Genomic DNA, 23,000 nt, shown 5'->3' with positions numbered 1-23,000 from the left:
TGATCAACCAATTCGTGATGGTGTCCATAAAATTTACGAAGTGTCATTTTTAATCTTTCCTCCTCATAACTTTGTTGGGGCAGTTTCTGTGTAAGGAGCACACTCCTGTATATGAAGTCCGTATAGTGTGAAATATATTGTCGATCAAAAAGTCCAGCATTCTTCAGTATATTTTCTGGTAGATTCATTTTGGTTTTTCACAAAATAAGAATTATTATAACCCAAAACAAGAAATTTGTATCTACGATTCCCATTTTTATAGAAAAAGCACTGTTTATTGAGATGGTGAAGTCGATCTTTCAATTGAGCATGGGGAATAGTAGTGTAAAGCGTAGAAAAATTAAAAGTCTTAATGTTGCTGCAAAACTGCAGAGATTGTGATCTAAGATTAAGCAGTAGATCTTTAGATTGTTTTATGTCTTGACTTTCGCTCGTTCTTACCAAAATTTATCTTATGAACACGTTCTATTTGAAATTATATCCGTAACGTCCTTTTATATTGTGAAAGGTAAGTAAAACATTACAGATTTCCTTAAGAATTATTTTTGGTGACTCAAATCTTCATCAATCACGATCGCTACGTTACAAACACAAACACTTGCCTCTCTTTCATGAAAGGTATATAGCTATTTTTGCAGATATGGTTTTCTGCTTCACTATAGAATAGATATTTCATTTACTATATCTGACAAATAGTGCAAAGTACCCACTGCATTCTTTTCCCCCTGAGCAGCTGGTTGTTCTTTGTGTATTTCTTGTCTACAAAACGTATCAGGGAAAGTTCTCAAGTCCTTCAAGTCTTGAAATAATGAGATCAAATATGCTTTTATTTTTGACAGTTACCCTATATTACAATTTTTATACAAGTGTCGATGAATTATGCCGCTAAGATTCGATGGTTGAGCTAAAGTAAAAAGTGGCGCACTTTTAAGTCTGATGGTTTACGGTAGATCTGATGTTCAATGGCCTAAAGTTCGATTGCTATATAAGCTAAATATTTATGGGTCTGAAATAAGTTATTTGAATTTTATTTCAAAATAGAATATCTCATTGAAAGATTATTAAAGTATTGCGATTCCACAAATTGTTTCCTGCATATCAAATATACTCTTGTAATGGTTAATGCATCCATAGTGACAGTTACATAATTACTTACTAGTATTTGTATGTAAAGGGAATTTCAAATTAAATCCTTAATTTGTTATTATATTCATAAATCATCTAACTTCTATATATCTGTTAATTTTTTGTTGTAATTTTGGTTTTAATTTGTTGTTTTCTTCTTCTTCTGCAGAACATTGAACAACGGGACAACAGCTTTTTCATGTTGAGTTATACCCCGAAATACAACCTTGCAAACATACGAATGATGAAATCGAAATAAAGCCGAACTCTGCCTTCTCTGCCGGAACAAATGGAGCCAAATGTAGTAAATGATAATTCCTGTTTGAGTTTGTTGTCTGCAAGTATTGTTATCTCCTTTGAAATATGTATAGTTCATAAGTAGGTAATATTTTGACATTTTTAACTTTCAACATTATTTTTTCTTATATTTTTCTCCATTGCCCTTACTAGAGATCAAGTAGAACTATTTGGTAATGTAAGGTACAAAATGGGTTTTTTTTCATAATGTGGGCGCTGTTAAGGGAATATAAGGTTAAACAATCCCACATTTTAGATGATCTAAAAGCTGAAGCATGACACTTAAGCCAGATAAAACATCGCATATAAGCATACAAACCACTGCAGCAAACCATCGCACTTAAGCATGTTAGACCATTGTACTTAGGAAACAGCTACCAGAACATAACCATCGCAATTCAGCTGGTCACATCATCACACTATAGAGACAGTCATTGCACTTTACCATATCACAACATCATATTTTAGAGGCGACTAATGCACTAATGTGATTCAAACCATTACACTTTAGCGACAATCATCCTTCTTAAGAGTACCATCACAAACATTTGTTTAGTAGTGATTTTTTTCAAATTTTGCTAAAACATTACAATTTGTTTATAACAGTGTGCAATCTTTGTGCAATTACAGAGACGAAGGTTGAAAACTGCAGGAGGAGTTGATAACACAAAATAGGTAACAACTTTTTCCCAAACGCTTACACGGTTTCCATACTGTAAGTCGGTTATTTATTTCGTGAAACCCGGCCAAAAGAGAAAAAACGGTTTCTAATTTCATTTTACAATTAGAAATAAGTATACAGGAGTCAACTTTATTGGACACGAGTATTTTGGAATACCGAGTATTCTTAAAATTTCAAGCTTCTATACTAAAAAACAACATAAAGCGAAATTTTTCTGTAGATTACTGTTAAATTTATAAATATTTACTGCTAATCACCACGAATATTCGACTGATAATACCTGCAAAGTATTTTGAAAAGTGTACGATGTAGGATTTGGTTCTAATTAATTGAATCAGTGTTGATTGGTAAACTATATAAATGAACATGAATTTGATTTTTCTGCTGGTCTACTGTATTCTTAGAAGAACGAAATTATTAAATATTTAGGCATCAGAACCAAAATGGGCCTCAACAGAAGCGCCTAAACGGTCAATATCATCAGCTTTGCATAAAGAAATCGTCTGCATGCTCGTGACCTAAGTAAATCTATTTTTTTTAAACAATTACATGTGGTAGTATATAATCTATAAACTGCATATTTAAAAACAAAACATTAAATATCGAAGAACTGGCTACTGAGCGCATGGTACCCTCTGGGACTGGTGGCCAATAAACAGTTGTACAGACCCAGTGGTATTGATATAATAGAATGATACAGATTAAGAAACTCACGAAACATGTTATACTTTGTATAATCTATTTTTATCATATTGTAATATTATGTTTGAAAATTATGGTTGTAGTAATTTAGCTCATTCTGGGCGCCGTTATTGGCAGATAAAGTATTAATTTGTTTGTTTGTTTTGTTGTTTCGGGTATTTCATGGGGAATAATTGAAAAGAAAATTTCAATAACAGTATATAAATTTTATAGTTGTTTTAACTACCTCGGGTGTCTCGTTCTTGTTTTTTGCATTTGGGACCATTTTGGGACCTTTATTCTTACTTCATACTGTCAAATTATAGGTAATGCAACTATTCATTTTGTATCAGCCATTCATTACTGACGCTTCTGACCATAAGACATTTTTTGTATCTAAAAAAAAATGAACAAAAAAGGGATTTAGTTACAGACACTGACTTGTAGTCCGTCGCTACACTGAAGGTTTCTTTGAACATTTCATTCAGAAATATTCTCCTCAAACTATTGCCATTCCTCTGAAGGCAATATTAGAAAGTATATTAACTACCATTTACAATTGTCACTTATTATGTTTTATTTTACGAAGGGTATTAGACTTTTCAAGAAATCCAAATATCAGTACATAATACTACCAACCCTCACAAGAGTGCTTGTTGCATTTTATTTTATTTATGTTTTACTTATTTATTGAATTAATTTCTTCCTTTTACTTATTTTCACAATAACATGATTATATAACGATACTTCTTTAAGATTCTTATTAAAAATATTCATATACAAGTATTTTGTATTTTTGATGATTTTTTATGTAGTAGTTTCCTGTCAAAATGAAAGTTAAAGGCAAAATAAACAAAATAGACTCAAATAGTTTAAATAAAATTGAGAATGGAAATGGGGAATATGTCAAATAGACAACAACCCGACCAAAGAGCACACAACAGCAGAAGTCCACCAATGGGTCTTCAACACAGCGAGAAAATCTCGCACCCGGAAGTGGTCCTCAGCATTTGTTTTTTATTCACAGAGAAAAAAGTTTGGAAAGGTAACTAATTTCACTCTTTCAAATAAATATTGAAACCCTTTATATTAATTAAAATACATGTTGTACCTCATTTTTGTATTCTGTTGGTTCCCACATTATTATTCCACCTCTAAAATGCGTCATTTGTATATAGTCTAATTGAATAAAACAAAAAAGGCACACCAGAAATGCCTTCATTGTCACTTCCTTTTTTCACAACCAATTCTAGTTAATAATATTTATTTCCAAGTAGCCTTCCTTTATATCTAATATTCTTGTTATCTATTACAAATGTCATTGGACAACATTTTATCTCTCTCTCATAATATTTATCTTAAAACACAATGATATTGCGGGTAAATTCATATCAAATTTACATAGAATTGTTATTGACTTTCAACAAAAGCTTCAGGGTTTGGTATATGCACTATTTAAAAAAAGATGCAACCAGTGATATTAAAAGTCCATTTCTAGAACTATCACAGAGGCTGTACACCTCTCTTAGTGAGGAACTTCTGGTACTGTAGAATACGTTGAAATGACAATAAAAATTTTCAAAAAATAAGACGCTATACGGTCAGTTAGCAAAACTAATCAATTCCTCAAAAAGAAAAATGATTATTAGTTTTTATGAAAAAATAATTTCTGCATCAACATTTTACATTACTTATCAACAAGTTATTAATTTTCATCTATAATTCTCGCGAGCAAAGACAATCCCTATACTACAGCAATTAAGATGGACATTATTCAGAGATCTTTTGTTTCTTGGAAATCTATTCAAACAATTGTAATAGTACATGCACCAAGGGTTAGTTTCGAAAATCGCCAGTGTTTGTGTTTACGTGCCAGACATGCATAACAAAACGGTTTAATTAACCCGTTCATTTACGTTTTTTTTTATAGGCTATCAACTACTTGTCACGGTTATGAAATAAGGTAATAATAACTTTTAAGTATTAGTTTTACTGAGAAACCTTTAGAAATTCCGTGATTCAGATACAAACAAAAGAGGCATATATGTACGACATTTAACATTCATATGTTCAAAAATAGAAGTAAATCAATGATTAAAATATCAAAATTGTTTTTGCATAGCTGGTACCGTAACGGTAAACAAAATACCGTATTCTTTCACCGCATACGACTTATCGTTGGATTCCCACATTTCATGAGCAATAGATTAAGAGTTATTGTTGATGACACCAACAGCTATTAAACAACAAACCCTATGTTACTCGCAATAATCTATTTAGCATGTTTATTGATACAATGATTCTGAAAAATCATGTACAGCCAAAATCACTACTGTAAGTTTGCTTGATGCTACACTTTTGTTCGCCGTTAAAAAAAAACATTACTGATGATCCTAACCGCATTAAAAATATAGGCCTTTAATTTAGATGCAAAATTTTTAAAAATCTCATTAACAAGATAAAGTAGATAGCTAACTTGAGATTAATGATCCAATCGGACCAAACATTTGTCGCCATATGAGACTTCAAATAGAAACTTTGACAAAAATATCGATCTTTTAGCTGTGTTTCCTTTTTCAATGACAAATAGTTTTGTTGTCACTTATCTTTGTTTACACTGCAGTTTTAATATGAATTTAAAGAAGTGTCAATAAAACTTTTAAAAGAAGACAAACCATTTTTAAAATCATTCTTACAAAATCATGGAATAATAACGTTATGAAACCCGAAATAGAAACAGTCAAAAATATCATAAAATCGTTTGATGTCTTTGAATGTTTATCCTATGTATTAAAGAATAACCCGCCCGTTTTCCCATGAGCAATTTTTTGGAGGAGTCAGAATTTCCACGTTAAATATATTTTAAAAAATCGTAAAAGTATTAATTACATTTATCATTCTGGTTAATAATTTGAAATAACCTATATATTTACCATAACAGCTTTAAACCATTGACTTGAATTTTACATTCAATTGAAAAAAATATCGTCACGGACAAAGGCTGTTTGTTGCGCCGAAATATTCGTCTTTCTGCACGATATGATTTCATCTTATTCGTATGTATATTTTACCAGTATCATTGCAAAAATCTTACGAAATAAAAAAAAATCTGGCTTGCATAGCATCGTCATTTCCAGGCGATAGGATAGCTATTAAGTTTGTCTCTTTGCTGTTGTCTTAATAGTCTTATACTGCGCCTTGTTGTTTATTTTAAAACGCTTAGTTCAATTAACTTAAATATTATCAATCTACAGCAATTTTAGCAAAGAAGAGTTGAATAGTTTTAAAAAAAACATAATTAAATCAAAACTGACAACCGACGGAAACATTATGTCAAAGAGACTTGAGGAGCGCCTCGGTTTTTTCCTGTTTCTAAAGTTTCGAAACATTTTTTTAATTTTCTGAAGATATACGTATACTGTATATAAACGCAATGCACGCAATCATCGCAGACTTGTACTATAAAATGACACAAATACTCGACACTTAAAAAAAACATAGTTTGAACGTTGTCTTTAAGTATGAATAATTTACTAAACAATATTATCGTCTGTGTTTGTGTTCTCTGTGAGAGATGTGTATTTCATTGATAGGTTGAGTACTTCCAATCAGTTCTAAATCATGGTGCATGTCACTAGTATCATGATCCATTGAGTCTAAGTTTAAATTTGATGCCATCTCATCGGAATTTAAGTCACTGTCTTTGGCATTAACATAAGCATCGAATTCTTTTTGTTCTTCAGAACCCAATTCTTGTTTTATATACCTTTGTTTCATAAGTTCAATGTCTGCGATGCTTGAATCTGAAATAGACACATACGTTCCTTTGTAATAATCTTCATCTGTACCTGATAACTTTTGTGTTTGCCATTTGCTGTAATCCTCTTGGTCTTCTGATAACACTGTTTTTAGAATTTCAGGATCAATTCCAAGCTTCTTTATTTCATCAAGATTAAATTTAAAAGGCACATTATTTGACTCCTTGTGATCATGGCCATGTTCATGTCCAATTTCAGAGTCGCCATGCATCAGTATACCATGCAGTTTTTCAGAGTTAGGCCCGGATGGAGAAGCTGGGACATTCACTTTTTCTTCTAAATGATCGACATGGTTCCCATCATGCATGAGATTGTGCATTAGTGTGTTTTGGTCCATGGGACCTTTAGATTTTTGTGTTGTGTCCTCTGGTCGTGAGTGCACATGATGATTTTCAACATTTTCTCCTCCGTGCATTAAAACTCCATGCATTATTTGTTCGGCATCTGGTGGACCAGTGGGGTCTTTGTTATTGATTTCAACTGGTATCTTTTTGTGTACATATTCATGCGACTTTTCTGTGTCGCCATGCATTACATCATGCATAAGTTTATTAGTTTCTTTTGGTCCAAACGATTCCGGTGGTTTCTCTGGCTGCTTCGTTTTATCCTCGTTATGTTTATTAGGATGATCCTTGTCATCATGCATTAAAGCACCATGAAATGTTTCTTCAGCATCTTGTGGTCCTGACTGTTCTTTTGGACCTGTTTCTAAAACTGGCTTAAATTTAAGATAATTGTCTTCTGTTTTATGAGAATCACCAACTTCGTTGTCGCCATGCATAAGGACGCCATGGAGACAGTCCAATGGATCAGCGCATGGCTCCATATGTGGTCCTAGAAATTAAAGATAAGATAATGGAAATGAAGTGTTTATACCTTATCATATGTTTAGTATGATGACGTTGTAATGACCATTGGTCTTGGTTCATTTCATAATAAAAAATGTAAATCTATGTTGTTGTTTTTTAAACACAATAGCTTATACACACAAACAAGAGACAAACTATCCAAAAAATACTAATAAAATTCCAATTCAAAGAAAAAATATGCATTTCGTTTTGAAAATTGCAACGAATTGTTCAGCAATGAACGGAACCCGGCTATTACAGACTGTATTTACATATATAGACCCTTTTTGTCTTTTCCTATAAAATTTTATATCTAAAATACATATTTAAGCCAACGTAAATCCGCTGTATATGAGAACAAATATTATTTATCACAGAACGAAAGTCAATTAAGATTGGTTTGAGTGTTCCTGATGAAGGTAAATAAAAAAAAAGCGCTTCGGACGCACAAAATAAAAAAGTGTTATTTACAATTTGGAGTACCCTGTGATTATGAATTAGGGTTGTTGGTTTTTTTAAGTTACGAGTGAACCCAATACATATGAATAATCTACTACAAACACACATTTGCAGTCAATTTTGGCAACACTACGGTAAGAGTAATATTTAAGGTTAACATAGAACTTGAATATGAAATAATGAGGAATATATATTGTTTATTCACAAAAAGGTCGACAGTTTCCAATGCGGTAGGGTCAATTCCCCTGGTTTTATTTTACGATTGGGGCCATTTTCTAGAGACAGTATCATATATTCCTGTTAATAACTACTCGGCGTATTTCAAACGTGAAAAAATATAAATGCCTAATGATGACTCAAAGCTGCAATTTGAATATATTTTAGTAAAATTTTAGTAAGTATCCAAAATAAGAAGGAGATTCTTAACAGAAGCCACAATTCTATTAGAAGTATGTCTATATAACTTCTTTCAGATACAAATCAATGCATTTTGGTTAAATTTGTCAGAACTGTCTTTTGTTTACAACACATGTAAAATATAAATACATATACATGTAATAGTTGAATTTTTATTTTCAAAAAGTTTATGATATATGCTCTTTGATATCGGCTTCATGTAGATTTAAACGAGGAGGTTATATCCCATCCTCTGTTTTAACAATCGTCTGGTTTTTAAACTGTGAGCGAAACAAATATAATGTACATTTCATGTAGAAATGGTCATATCTCTTAAATCAGGGGTTCAAGAACTGCTCATTTCGAATCTTAACATCTTTAAAGGTAGTTATATAAATATGTATAAATCTCTCGTCCATGAAAAAGAGAATTATATTAGTTATGCAATCTGAGTAAAATACTGATCTCGTGTCCAAGCTTTGCTTACAAGGACAAAGCAAAGCTTGGACACAGGGTCTGATTTTAATCAGATTGACAAGTTATGTTAAAAATAAACATTAAACTATACTCAAAGTTCCTAGATATTTAACAAAATATATTCCAGAAAAATTGTGATTTTGAAACATACCTTTCTCAGTAGGTTTAGATAATACTTCATTTAGAATTATTCCTAACAAAACCGCAACGAAAGTTTTCATGTTTATTTCTGGTGAATCAAGTCGAAAACAAATTATTTATAATAACGATTTTAGTTTTAACCGAAATCAATTCATGATGCAAGTGTACACGCATTTTTCTCCAGCGTGGAAGTTTGTATGGACAAAGGGTCGATGGCGATCAAGCTGTTGCATTTTACGTCTTTGGATCATCTCCGATCAATTTTAATTTTCTATAGTTTACTGTCAATCATTTATGGATTGTAGGGGAATACCGATCATAATTACAAATATTCAAGTTGTTTTTTCAATTTTATCTTTTTGATATTTGATTTGATTTTTATGATTATATATTTTTAAGCGTCGTCATTTTTACATATGAATTACGATCCTACTTACAAGATCTATACGCTTATCACAAATGCGCAAAAAAGGAGACAGATAGTCTTATTTCTCCAAAGGAGAAGTTTGGATTACTTTTTTGTTTAGTTCCAAATGGGGAAAAAAAATTAAGAATCTTCAAATAAGTTTTACATATCTTAACTTTTGATTTGAAGTCGCGCAAGTTCAACATCAATCTTAATATCAGAATATTTTGTATATGTGTGAATTTCTCTGCGTGAACAAAAATACATAATGGATATATAAGCATGGCTATGTTTGACACGGGGTGGCGGTTTTGAAGCGGAGAAAAAGCAATCAAGGTGTGTAAAAGTATCACAATTTCTTTTTTACATCGCGATGACCTTGAGGTCAATCCGATGTATTGCTATCGCCTATATTTCCATTATGTAAATTAGTTTTGGGTTTGTAACCGATCTATAAACATGATAAATATGCGCACATAAACGAGTGCAAAATAACATTCCTTGTCATTTGATATAAATACATCTCTTCAATGAATACTGATAAAAATATTTTTGTTTACAACATAAATTAATAATGTGAAAATGTTTTGTAGTTAGATATATATATATAAGTAAAAAATCATTGATAATATCAATGCACACGTACCGAAAAATTGTGTTAAAGCATGCGGAAGAATATCTCAAAGAACGTTTTGCGACAGGACCGGTAACTCTGTAATTGTTTTTGCGGGAAAATATGAATGCCTACTCGTATCCAATCTTAGAAAAATCGAATTTTTACAGAAAAGTGTCCACCATGCACTTGCATTGCACTATTATTAGAACAGTAGAATAGAATAATATACAAACGGATGCAAATCATATATATATGTAACTGTTATTTTAATATAATATATAACAACAAATCAGTGTATACTGATTTGTATCACTACAATATAATATTTATTACGGTGAAGTTGAATTTCCTGTCATTTATTCATCATACTCGCACGCACTTGTCTAGAAAAAAATATATATCTGTACATTAACCTCAGTTTCAGGTAAAGAGATATGTTGTTTTTTTTCTGAGACAAGTGCTTTTGACCATCCTCAAGAACTTGTGGTCATCCGATGTTCAGTACTTCAGTACTTTGATTGAGAATTGTTAGCACCAAATAATGTATTGCACGGAAGGAACCGAACCATAATCTATTTCCAGCAAGCATAAGCAAATGTATCCAGTGCTCCGTTTTCTCAAACACCTCTCCATAGTTTTTGCGCAGATTTTGAGTCTTCATATGCAAGTTTCAGGATAAAAAACTACTTTTGGCGATTTTTTTCTCGTATGATTTATATAGAAATGAATTCCTATCATATGATTTATCCAAATGCCAGCTTCTTAGTCAAAATTTATTGGTTTTAAAGTTAATTTTTCATCGAAATGTAATGTGTCGCTCGGCGTGTCAGATTTTGTGTCTCAAGAGGGTGAGGCATTTATTAAAACAATGATAAATTTGCCTATAATTCGGTCCCTATCTGTTAGTTTGTAATTCAAACAAACCTACTCTGTTATGATGACTCATCACAAACTTAAGGTATTTTTTTTACCCATATTTGTTTTTTTTAAGTAATATGCATTTTTTTGTTAGAAATAAGGAAAAAGCCTCAAAGTATTTTGTTCTATACCTGAATATGATTTGTTTTCCTTTTCAGTTACTATCATGGTCAGGAAGAAGTCACGGAACTTAATTCATCAAAACATGGAGTAAAATCCCAGAGCAGACCTCTGTATAAGATTTGCCCGAAGACAAAACCACCTACACCTAAACTTAATCAAATTTCTTCCATGCAATACATTATTTGATGCATGTTAAGAACTCTCAAAAAAGAAAATTTGATACTTTTACATACCTTGATCGCTTTTTCTCCGCTTCAAAACCGCCAACCCGTGTCAAACATAGCCAACACGCCGCATGTGACGTTCCACACGGTGGTATTGGTATTTAGAAAATACATCATATTTGAAAATAAAAATGTCTAACTTGGAAGATTTCATGTGCTCTGTGTTTCCTGGTTTGTATTTGTGTCTCTGCTTCTAATTTTGATTGACTGTTACAATAAAGGGGCATTAGCTGTAAAATTCATGTTCACTGATTTGAATCAAATTATCATATTTAATTTATAACATACTTAAACGTATATCCAAATTATAAAAAGTCTAAAATTTACGATGCATGGACTCGATAATATATATCAGCATTTCGTGTGTATTTTAGTCTAGACGCCATCTAATTAACCTTCAAGGTGACCTCCGAAGACTGCTGGCGGTCATATAACCTGATATAAACATAAAAATAGATATAAATAGATAGTAAACACGTGCAATTGGATTTTTGGCAAGTGAATAATTCATCAGCGATGCTTCTTAGCTTATTTTGACAAAATTGAACCAAACTGGCTGCTAAAAGCGAATTATTATTTCAATATTTCACTTTCATTAATGATTGAAAAAAAAATCATATCTTAATTTTTAGCTCAACTTTCCAAAGGAAATGTGAGCTTTTGACATCACATGGCGTCCGTCGTCGTCCGTCCAGTGTGAACTATTTCAAACATCTTCTCCTCTGAAACTACTGAACCAATTCCAACCAAACTTAAGCTGAATGATCCTTAGGGTATCTAGAATAAAGTTTGTGTTTTATTTTCTGTTTCGTCAAAAAACATGGCTGTCATGGCTAAAAAAAAAACATATGGGGTAAAATGCAGTTTTTGGCTTATGTCTCAAAAACTAAAGCATTTAGATCAAATCTGACAAGGGTTAAAATATTTATTAGTTCAAGTTCTATCAGCCTTGAAATTTTCAGATGAATCTAACAACCCATTGTTGGGTTGCTGCCACTAAATTGGTAATTTTAAGGAAATTTTGCAGTTTTTGGTTATTATTTTGAATATTATTATAGATAAAGATAAACTGTAAACAGCAAAAATGTTCAGCAAAGTAAGATCTACAAATAAGTTTAATGACCAAAATTGTCAATTGAACCCTTAAGGAGTTATTGCCCTTTAAAGACAATTTTACACAATTTGTTTATCATGTTTTCTAACTTTAAAAAATCTTCTCCTCTGAAACAACTGAACCAAATCAAACCAAACTTAAGCTAAATGATTCTTAAGTTATCTAGAAAGTTTGTGTTTTATTTTCTGTTTCCTCAGAAAACATGGCCACCATGGCTAAAAATAGAACATAGGGTAAAATGCAGTTTTTTACTTATATCTCAAAAACTAAAGCATTTAGAGCAAATCAGACAAAAGTTTAAGAATTCATTAGGTCAAGGTCTACCTGCCCTGAAATTATCAGCCAAGTCTAGTATCTGATTTTTAGGTTATTGCCCCTGAATTGATGATTTTAAGGAAATTTTGCAGTTTTCGGTTATTATTTTGAATATTATTATAGATAAAGATAAACTGTAAACAGCAAAAATGTTCAGCAAAGTAAGATCTAAAAATAAGTTTTTATATGACCAAAATTGTCAATTGACCCCTTAAGGAGTTATTGCCCTTTAAAGATAATTTTTTACAATTTGTTCGTTTAGTTTGCTTACTTTAAAAAAATCTTCTCCTTTGAAACTGCTGAATCAATTTCAGCCAAACTTGGGCTGAATGAGTTTCAGAGTATCTAGTATAAATTTTGTATTTTATGTCCTTGTACGTCAAGAAACATAGCCACTATGGCTAAAATGGAAAATAGCGGTAAAATGCAGTTTTTTACTTATATCTCAAAAACTAAAGCATTTAGAGCAAATCAGACAAAAGTTTAAGAATTCATTAGGTCAAGGTCTACCTGCCCTAAAATTATCAGCCAAGTCTAGTATCTGATTTTTAGGTTATTGCCCCTGAATTGATGATTTTAAGGAAATTTTGCAGTTTTCGGTTATTATTTTGAATATTATTATAGATAAAGATAAACTGTAAACAGCAAAAATGTTCAGCAAAGTAAGATCTAAAAATAAGTTTTTATATGACCAAAATTGTCAATTGACCCCTTAAGGAGTTATTGCCCTTTAAAGATAATTTTTTACAATTTGTTCGTTTAGTTTGCTTACTTTAAAAAAATCTTCTCCTTTGAAACTGCTGAATCAATTTCAGCCAAACTTGGGCTGAATGAGTTTCAGAGTATCTAGTATAAATTTTGTATTTTATGTCCTTGTACGTCAAGAAACATAGCCACTATGGCTAAAATGGAAAATAGCGGTAAAATGCATGTTTTTGCTTTTGAAGAAAATATGACAGATACAAAGAACATTTAAATGGCATTTTTAAGCCACTCATTAATATATATTGAAAAGCAAAAATAATCATTGATGAAAGATTTAAGCAAAAAAATACAGGTGAGCGATTCAGGCACTTGAGAGCCTCTTGTTTTTATATCTCGTAACTAATTCCCCTTTAAAATTTGACCAATGAACCATGAAAATGAAGTCACGGTCAAACGAAACCTGCTACACAGGCATGTACACCTTACAATCATTCCATACACCAAATATAGCTGAACTATTGCTATTAGTATTTGAAAAACTGACCAAAACACCAAAAACTTAACGTTGACTAATGAACCATAAAAATAAGGTCAAGGTCAGATAATAATAATAATGATAATAATAATGACTTTATTTAAAAAGGGTGACTCAAAGTACCTAGATTTTCACATAGTTTTATTTCATTAGGTAGTTTATTCCAAAGTATTGAGGAGCTGTATGTGAATGTTTTTTTCGTCAAATTTTTATTAGGCCGCACTACAGCTAGATTATTATTTGCAGATCTTAAATTTCTGCTGTGTAGGTTTATAATTGGACAACATAGTTCTTTAAGGTAATTAGGTGCTTTATTATTGAGAATTTTATGAACAAGAATCAATTTATGATAAGAAATCCTAGATTTGAAATTTAACCATTTTAGCTCTTTAAATAGATATGGAACCAGCTAGACAGACATGTACACCTTACAATCATTCCATACAACAAGTATAGTTGACCTATTGCTTATAGAACTTGAAACACTGATCAAAGCACAAAGACTTAACATTGACCAATGAACAATGAAAATGAGGTCCAGGTCCGATGAAACCTGCCATATTGACATGTACCCTTACAATCATTCCATACACGACATAAGTTGACCTATTGCTTATACTGTCAATTCAGAAATTATTGCGAGGTTTTTATTATTGCAAATAAAGCGACTGGGTGATAATCGCAATAATAAAAACTCGCATTCTGATATCTGATACATAGGAGTGTACGCTGATTTTCCTGAAATCGCAATAATAAATCTCGCATTTTTGTCCTTTCTTTAAAAATCGCAATAATAAATGCACGCAATAATTTCTGAATTTACAGTAGTATCTGAGAAACGGACCTAATCACGTAACTTTAACCTTGATAACTGATCGATGAAAATGAGGTCAAGGTCAGATGAAATTGACCAAACTGACATGTACCCCTTACAATCATTCCATACACCACATATAGTTGACCTACAGCTAATAGTATCTGAGAAACGGACCTAATTAAGTAACTTTAATCTTAATCACTGATCCATGAAATGAGGTTGAGGTCAGGTGAACCCTGTTTGCAGGACATGTAAGACATCGCAAGTAACCTATATACCAAATATAGTTATCCTATCACTCATAAGAAGTAGTGAGAAATTCACATGACAAAACAAACATAATTTTTTTTTCAAGCAGTCACTGAACCATGAAAATGAGGTAAAGGACAATGGACATATGACAGACGGAAACTTCGAAGCGTAATAATCTGCAAACAAGGCATGAAGCATCCAGGTCTTCTACCTTATGCAATATAAAGCTTATACAAATAGTTTACATCAGGACACAGGATAGTAATCCCTGTCTCGCATACTGCGACTTTCGTCACAGGCAAGACAATAAAAAATAAATCCAGTACAATCCAGATTCATACTACCATAACTATAGTTTTAGTAATATCCTGGAACTATTAATAAAAATTTAGTGCATTTCCTAGTACAAATCTAGATATCCCAATTTCTACTAAATGTAGCAGATATTGGAATTCCAATTTGTACTGTAACATATACATTCAGTAGAAAAATATATTCTGGTTGGTTTGTTAATCTATTCATATTGCAACATTTAAAAATATTTTTTTCACAAAACTTCTATAGCCTACTTTTTCTGTGTTTGATATACATGTACTAAGTGGGAAATAATAACATTATATGTCGTAATAACTATGATTTGATTGTAATTTGTTTTAGCTATTGTCGAGCCTGCGACTTTTGTCGCAGAAAGCTCGACATAGGGATAGTGATCCGGAGGCGGCTGCGGCGGCAGCGTTAGCTAACTTCTTAAAAGCTTTATATTTTCCAAGGTGGAGGACCTGGATGCTTCATACTTTGTATATAGATGCCTTATGTTATGAAGTTTCCGTCTGTCATATGTCCATTGTCCTTGACCTCATTTTCATGGTTCAGTGACTACTTGAAAAACAAGAGGCTCTCAAGAGCCTGAATCGCTCACCTGTAATTTTTTGCTTAAATCTTTCATCAATGATTATTTTTGCTTTTCAATATATATTAAAGAGTGGCTTAAAAATGCCATTTAAATGTTCTTTGTATCTGTCATATTTTCTTCAAAAGCAAAAAAATGCATTTTATCCCTATGTTCCATTTTAGCCATAGTGGCTATGTTTCTTGACGTACAAGGAAATAAAATACAAAATTTATACTAGATACTCTGAAACTTTGGCTGAAAATGATTCAGCAGTTTCAAAGGAGAAGATTTTTTAAAGTAAGCAAACTAGATGAACAAATTAAAGGACAATAACTCCTTAAGGGGTCAATTGACAATTTTGGTTATATAAAAACTTACTTTTAGATCTTACTTTGCTGAACATTTTTGCTGTTTACAGTTTATCTTTGTCTATATTAATATCCAAGATAATAACCAAAAACTGCAAAATTTCCTTAAAATTACCAATTTAGTGGCAGCAACCCAACAATGGGTTGTTAGATTCATCTGAAAATTTCAGGGCTGATAGAACTTGATCTAATGAACATTTTTATCCAATGTCAGATTTGCTCAAATTGCTTTAGTTTTTGAGATATAAGCCAAAAACTATTTTACCCTTATGTTCTATTTTAAGCCATGGCAGCCATGTTTTTTGACGAAACAGAAAATAAAACATAAACTTTATTCTAAATACACTAAGGATCATTCAGCTTAAGTTTGGTTGGAATTGGTACAGTAGTTTCAGAGGAGAAGATGTTTGAAATAGTTTACACCGGACGGACGACGACGGACGCCATGTGATGGCGAAAGCTCACATTTCCTTTGGAAAGGCGAGATAAAAATGGAAGATTTTTTGTAATGTTAATTTCTCTCATTATGAGTAATAGGATAACTATATTTAATATGTGCGTACCTTGTAAGGTCCTCATGCCCATCAGACATTTTTCATCCGACCTCGACCTCATTTCATGAATCAGTGAACAAGGTTAAGTTTTCGTGGTCAAGTCCATATATCAGATACTATAAGCAATAGGTCTTCTATATTTGGTGTATGGAATGATTGTAAGGTGTACATGTCCAACTGGCAGGTGTCATCTGACCTTGACCTCATTTTCATGGTTTAGTGGTTAAAGTTAAGTTTTTTTGTTTTGGTCTTTTTTTCTAATACTATATGCAATAGGTCAACTATATTTGGTGTATGGAAATATTTTACAATGTACATGTCAGTCTAGCAGGTTTTATTTGACCTTGACCTCATTTTCACGGTTCATTGCTCAGGGTTTATTTTTTGTGTTTTGGTCTGTTTTTCTTAAACTATAACCAATAGGTCAACCATATTTGTTGTATGGAATGATTGTAAGGTGTATATGTCTGTCTAGCAGGTATCATCTGACCTAATTGTCAATGTTAAGTTTTCATGGTTAAGTTTGTTTCTTAGATACTATAAGCAATAGGTCAACTATATTTAATGCAAAGATTGATTGTAAGGTGTACATGTCTGTCTGGCATGGTTCATCTGACCTTGACCTTATTTGCATGGTTCATTGGTCAATGTTTAGTTTTCCTGTTTAAGTCTGTTTCTTAGAAACTATAGGCAATAGGTCAACTGTATTTGGTGTATTGAATGAAGGTGTACATGTATTTCCGGTTTGGTTTATCTGACCTTGACCTCATTTTCTTGAATCATGTTAAGTTTGTGATACTTTTAGTAAAGCTTAATATATTTAGGACTATCTACATAGAATCAATGGTCAGTAAAGAAGGCGAGACATTTCAGTGTGTGCACTCTTGTTACTATTTGACATAACATTTTCTTCTGAACTTGTAATAGCTTCCTTTTGATCATGCTATATAGTCCCACTGTAAACCTAAACGATAATTCAAAGAAAATGTGCATTGTTATTATTACTGAGATTCTTGTGTCAGAAAGTTAAGAACATATTTGTTTTTCCTATTGTTTGCAAGATTTTCAATCATCTGTTTAACTAATGAAGTGATATTCAACTTGACAATTAAGTCTAATTAAAATTTTGCAGTGAACTAACAATGATATGTAGTTAAACACAGAATCTGAAGACTTTGGCATTCTTGTAGCAAAATTAGAAAAAGCAATAGGATGGATTATTCAAGATATGGGTAACATGTATGAGATTTTCCGACTTAAATTCAACTAGTATTCCAAATATCATTGACTTTTATTAAGCAGCACAAGACAGAAATGAATTCACAGTGAAATTTTGACCACTGATGAACTAAAAACATGAGAAACAAGGTCACTTGTAAAGAAGTTGTAAGGAATGGCAAATATATATACAGCAAAGAATAAAAAAATTAAAGTAATCATCAGTAAATAATTTATTATAAATACGTTGTATTTACAATTCACTGTACAGTAATAATATAAATATTTAAACATTTCACATTAAATACACATAAAATATAGTAATTCATGCATAAATTAGTGAGAGTGGCAAAAAAAGCTAAGATATCTACAGACCTCAATCAAGTTTTATTTATTTGATTTAAGTAAATGATTTTAAAAGAATATAAAGTAGATCTAGCCTTTGATGTAAAAATAAATTTGCTGTCATAGATTTAACTGTAAGAACAAATTCTTCTGTATAGTTTCTATCTAACTGCACTTATTATTTTGCTTGAACTTGTGAAAATCATAAGCCAAAACCTCAAAAACAAAATCTAAATATGTAGAATCTTTGTGACTGCATATAAGTTTTCCAGAAAGTCAGTATCTGGCCATTTGGCCACATTAATCATAAATTTCATAGTTATTATTAATTTTATGGCTCAGATGAAAAACTTGACATATACTCCAATAGAATTTAAGTAGTGGTTCTTCATTCTCAATGTTTGAACAAATCAGATTTCTTGTAAAGAATTTACAGTTAAGACATTGCGTTTCACAAGTTTTCAAATAATTTCAAAGAAGGGATGATAAAATGTGATAAATTCCAAAGAAAAATAAACGTCCTGATAGTTTAATATATTATGATTTGTCCATTCTTGATAGCTTTGCAGTTCACAAGATTTTTTTTAAACAATAATGAAGAACCTGTATTAAATCATATCTGTAGTTTGCACTTGAAATAACCAAGTTGAATTTCTACTTAAATTTATAAAGACTACTTAATTCAATGTCTAATCTTTTATCATTCAATTAACATTCATAGATCATTAAGTTTTGAAACAAGCAAAAAAATGTTTTAAAAATCTCTTTTAAAAATACATTTCTGGACGATTTCTATATATAAGGCAAAACAGTTAACTGCATAAAACATGTTGTAAAACATGGCTGGACTTATATTATCACAGATATTACAGGCAATCTCTTTTATTTACAAACATACAATAAAAACAATTGTTAAATATCAAATACGTATATTTAAGTAAGTCTTTGCTGCCACTAGGTATATTATGATAAATCTAAACATATCCTAGGCTAATATTTTACAACCTTACCTAAAATAGCACATGCTACACAGTAATTATAATGTAGCACATATAAATCAAATTGCAATGATATTGGACGGTTTCCTTACATCTGAAACATTTTCTATTATATAAAAGTATTTACCTCCTAAATTGAGTTAAATGTCTCAGAGTCTACTGCTTTCTCGAAAAAACAGAGTTAGCAATTTCTTTTTGAAACATTATTTCATTGTGACATTTGAAAATAATGAATGAGTTACCACTATGTACAAATGAACAAATAAGACTGGAGTGCAGAGTGACAGGATTTCTAGATATTTTTCTTTTCAACTAGGATACATTTTTGTGTTGAGAACCTTTCTTCTGGCTCAAAAAGTGTGTAAATGAAATAATAATATAAAAAGTATCATCAGAGTGTCAAATTATTAGCATTGTGCAAAACTAAAAGATTTTTTTGTTTTAATAGCATAAACCCTTTTTTGTATCTGAGATGTAGAAGATGCAATTATAACGTATTTATACCTGCAACCTGTCAATATGGCTTGACTTATTCACATCAAATTATTGTTTGATGCTTATGTGAATAAAAATAATTAAGTCAAGTTACTGAAAATGATTTACATTGTTTAATTTATTTCGTGGAAAGAAAAATAAATTGGAATTGTTTAGAAATTAGTTTTGTTGCAATGAGTTTGTTTGCTAAAAATAAATAACAAAAATTCACAGAACTTTAAAATAAATTTCAGAAATGAACGGTGAGCTGGTGCCCAAGTCTGAGAGGAAATTCAACTGGATATCATGTAAATTATATATAATGGAAATAACAAAACTGGAAAAACAGTGTTATTATAATTATCTTTATTTTAAAATAATGTGTCTAAATATGACAATATAACTAAATATAAACAATAAACCAAGTTAACCAGAATATTACTTCTTTATCCTTATTCTTAACAGCAACACATGAATACTACCTCATTCTAAAAATTAACTCATTTGGGGAAATATTCAGAATTGATTTTGCTCACAAGAATAAAAAGCACAAAACTGTAATGGAAGCCTATCACTGTATAACAAAGGAATCTGAATTTACAATTGAAAAAAATCTGCTAAAAACAGAATCGTATCATCTCTAAATATTACAATAAAATTCTAAAGTTTACAACTAATATCACATATAATGAGTGTAAAATCAACAAAAAACCAAATGTATAATTTATGTATAGTAAATCCAATTATTGATAAGTTTAAAAAATATCATCAGGTGAAAATCTTGAGTTTGATATGCTACATAAAAATGCTTGTAACTTTTGGACGGAACATCAACAAAGTGATTTAAAAAGTTATATCAAATAGTACTTCTTTATATATCAATGCTGGGAACATTTTATGAAATAGACATCTAATTCAAAGTAATATCTTACTTGTGTTAACTCATTTTATTTACAATATTCTTGAATAAATTTACAAAGGCTTGTCAAGTTATTTTGATATGATTTCTTCAAAATAAATGCATACTACATTATCACAAAATATATCTCATAACTTCTTTATTTCGGTTCTACTTCTTTCAGCGTTATCAGAGCTCTAAAAAATCATCCAAAAATAAATGCCTCTATACTTCAAATTAGACCTTAAGAAAACTTCCATACTAAAACTTGTTATAAAATTTCAGTTTGCAAGACATTAAGCATTTTTTCTTTCTAAATTGAAAAATAAATATAATTCTGCATTTTGATATCAACTATATATTTTCTATATCCCTCATGAGTTCTTCATCGGAGCTGACGTCTGTTACACTCACAAATGATGTTCTTTCTTTACTTCCTGCAGCTGGTACAGTACTACCACCTGTAAGGATAAACAAGTTTCAAAATTTGAAAAAGAAGATTATTTACATCCTTTGAAGTTAAATATGGCAGTGAATTTTTTTAACACCGAAAACCTAAATTTTACATATATAACTCTTTACACAGAGATATGTCTTGCCTTCTTTGCAGTAAAATCAAAAGCAGTATTGATATTTTTTTTTTCTTTCAACAGCATTTGTACTGGTTGGCAAGAAGTGGATTATCTAAAATTGTGAAAAGTCAGAACCAATTAAAGGACTAGTTCCCCACATTTGATGGAACACACAAAATGTGAATGTACATTGAAAATGATCACAAATGATATTTGATGGTGGCACAGACAGTTAGCCAGTGGCATAATCAGATATTATTTTAAACGTTTACAAACACAAGAGAGTTGAAAAACAGAAGCATAGTAATGACGATAGCTCATCTTGGCAATAGAGAGACAGATGAACTAATAACATCTTGAGAGATGAAAAGAAAGCATTTTTATCATAAATCAGGCTTTTGGTTTTCTCATTTGAATTTTTCGACATTAATGGCTGTTCGATTGCCTGGGACAAGTAAAAGTCATCGTCAGGCAAGTAAAAGCTGCAGTGTACTTGTCAGATTGGTGAGTAAAAATTAAAAGTTAAAAATGGTGAAAAATACTGAATCTTGAGTCTTGAATGATATAAATCATCTTATCAACCAGCCCCGACAATATCGACAAATTTACATATTTTTAGTATTTTTCCATTCTAACTATAGACATTTGAAAACTATTGGCCAATGGAAGTATGATCCTGATGTTGATGCCCAACAGATAAGACCTATCTATGTAAGGAATAATAATATATATATATTTGAAATCTACTAAATACCATAGAGTTTTAAAACCTTAAACAAAAGTAAAGTAAAAGATGATTTGACAATGTATATATATATATATATATATATATATATAAGTGCCTATAAATAGCAGCACATGACATACAAATCTATGGGAGTGTGGATTAATCAGTACAGAGATTAATTCAATTACACAAATAAAATTATAGATTGCCTAACAATGTAATTTTAACACACTATTTAGTATGTAAATATAAGAATGTTTAAAATATTTACAAAATGATGAAAATAAACGCAATATTTCGCTAGACTAACTAGCTTTATCAAGCGTGTATCTATCCAGGTGAAATCGGATGTAGATGATAAGAAACTTTTGCAGCTCAATGTATATGTTGCACTTGAATTTAGCTGCCTTGAAAATAATACATAATTTGGATGAAGTTCAAGATTTTTACAAAATTGGTAGTTGAAGTTAGCAACGTCCATTGGCCAATATTACAGGATAAAAAGGACGATGCTGTGTACTAAATTATTCTTTATCTTTCCTGTATCTTTTCTCATCTTTTTCGTTAAGACCATCAGGTTCTAAAGTGTGGAGTTGGTGGATCCAAAAATTTTCTCTTCTCCTTCTCGCCGTGGTGTCCCACTCGGTGTTGACTTCTATAATTTGGAAGGTAACATTATCAAAAGAATGTTTCGTTGAACGAAGATGTCTTGTGAGAGGACAGTTTTTGTTGGTTTTGTACCATGAACGATGGTTATTGAGCCGAATATTAAATTTGTCCATTGTTTCTCCCACATACTGAATGCCACATGTGTCACATGTTAATATATAAATTGAGTTCTCCGTTTTACAGTTGGAATTTGAGTAGATGGTATAATTTTGTTTAGTAACGGAGCTGATGAAAGAACTGCTTGTATTGGCAGCTTTACAACACAAGCAGTTCCTTCGACCACATTGTTTGTAGCAACCGGGAGATGGAGTAGGCTGCTTTGCTAATACAGATGTC

The 23,000-nt window shown here is 31.1% G+C and overlaps 2 protein-coding genes across 2 annotated transcripts in view; both read right to left on the bottom strand.

Moving 5' to 3' along the window:
* Nucleotides 1-3,184: 3,184 nt before the first annotated feature.
* Nucleotides 3,185-9,114, bottom strand: LOC127698484 (uncharacterized). Its single transcript, XM_052201973.1, has 2 exons — nucleotides 8,935-9,114; nucleotides 3,185-7,437 (listed from the first exon to the last, which is right to left on the bottom strand). The coding sequence occupies exons 1-2, from the start codon at nucleotides 9,002-9,004 to the stop codon at nucleotides 6,329-6,331; spliced, it is 1,179 nt and encodes a 392-aa protein (XP_052057933.1). The 5' UTR covers nucleotides 9,005-9,114; the 3' UTR covers nucleotides 3,185-6,328.
* Nucleotides 9,115-18,199: 9,085 nt separating this feature from the next.
* LOC127698453 (cilium assembly protein DZIP1L-like) overlaps nucleotides 18,200-23,000 on the bottom strand; it is a 71,098-nt gene continuing 66,297 nt past the window's right edge. Inside the window, exon 23 of the mRNA XM_052201905.1 lies at nucleotides 18,200-21,157. Coding sequence (XP_052057865.1) covers nucleotides 21,051-21,157 — 107 coding nt within the window. The 3' untranslated portion in view covers nucleotides 18,200-21,050. The remainder of the gene's footprint in view (nucleotides 21,158-23,000) is intronic.

This window comes from Mytilus californianus, unplaced genomic scaffold, assembly GCF_021869535.1.
Source record: "Mytilus californianus isolate M0D057914Y unplaced genomic scaffold, xbMytCali1.0.p SCAF_4, whole genome shotgun sequence".
NCBI classification, from domain to species: Eukaryota; Metazoa; Mollusca; class Bivalvia; order Mytilida; family Mytilidae; genus Mytilus; species Mytilus californianus.
Note: the sequence above shows the minus strand (reverse complement) of the source record. Positions and strands in the feature narration are given on the sequence as shown.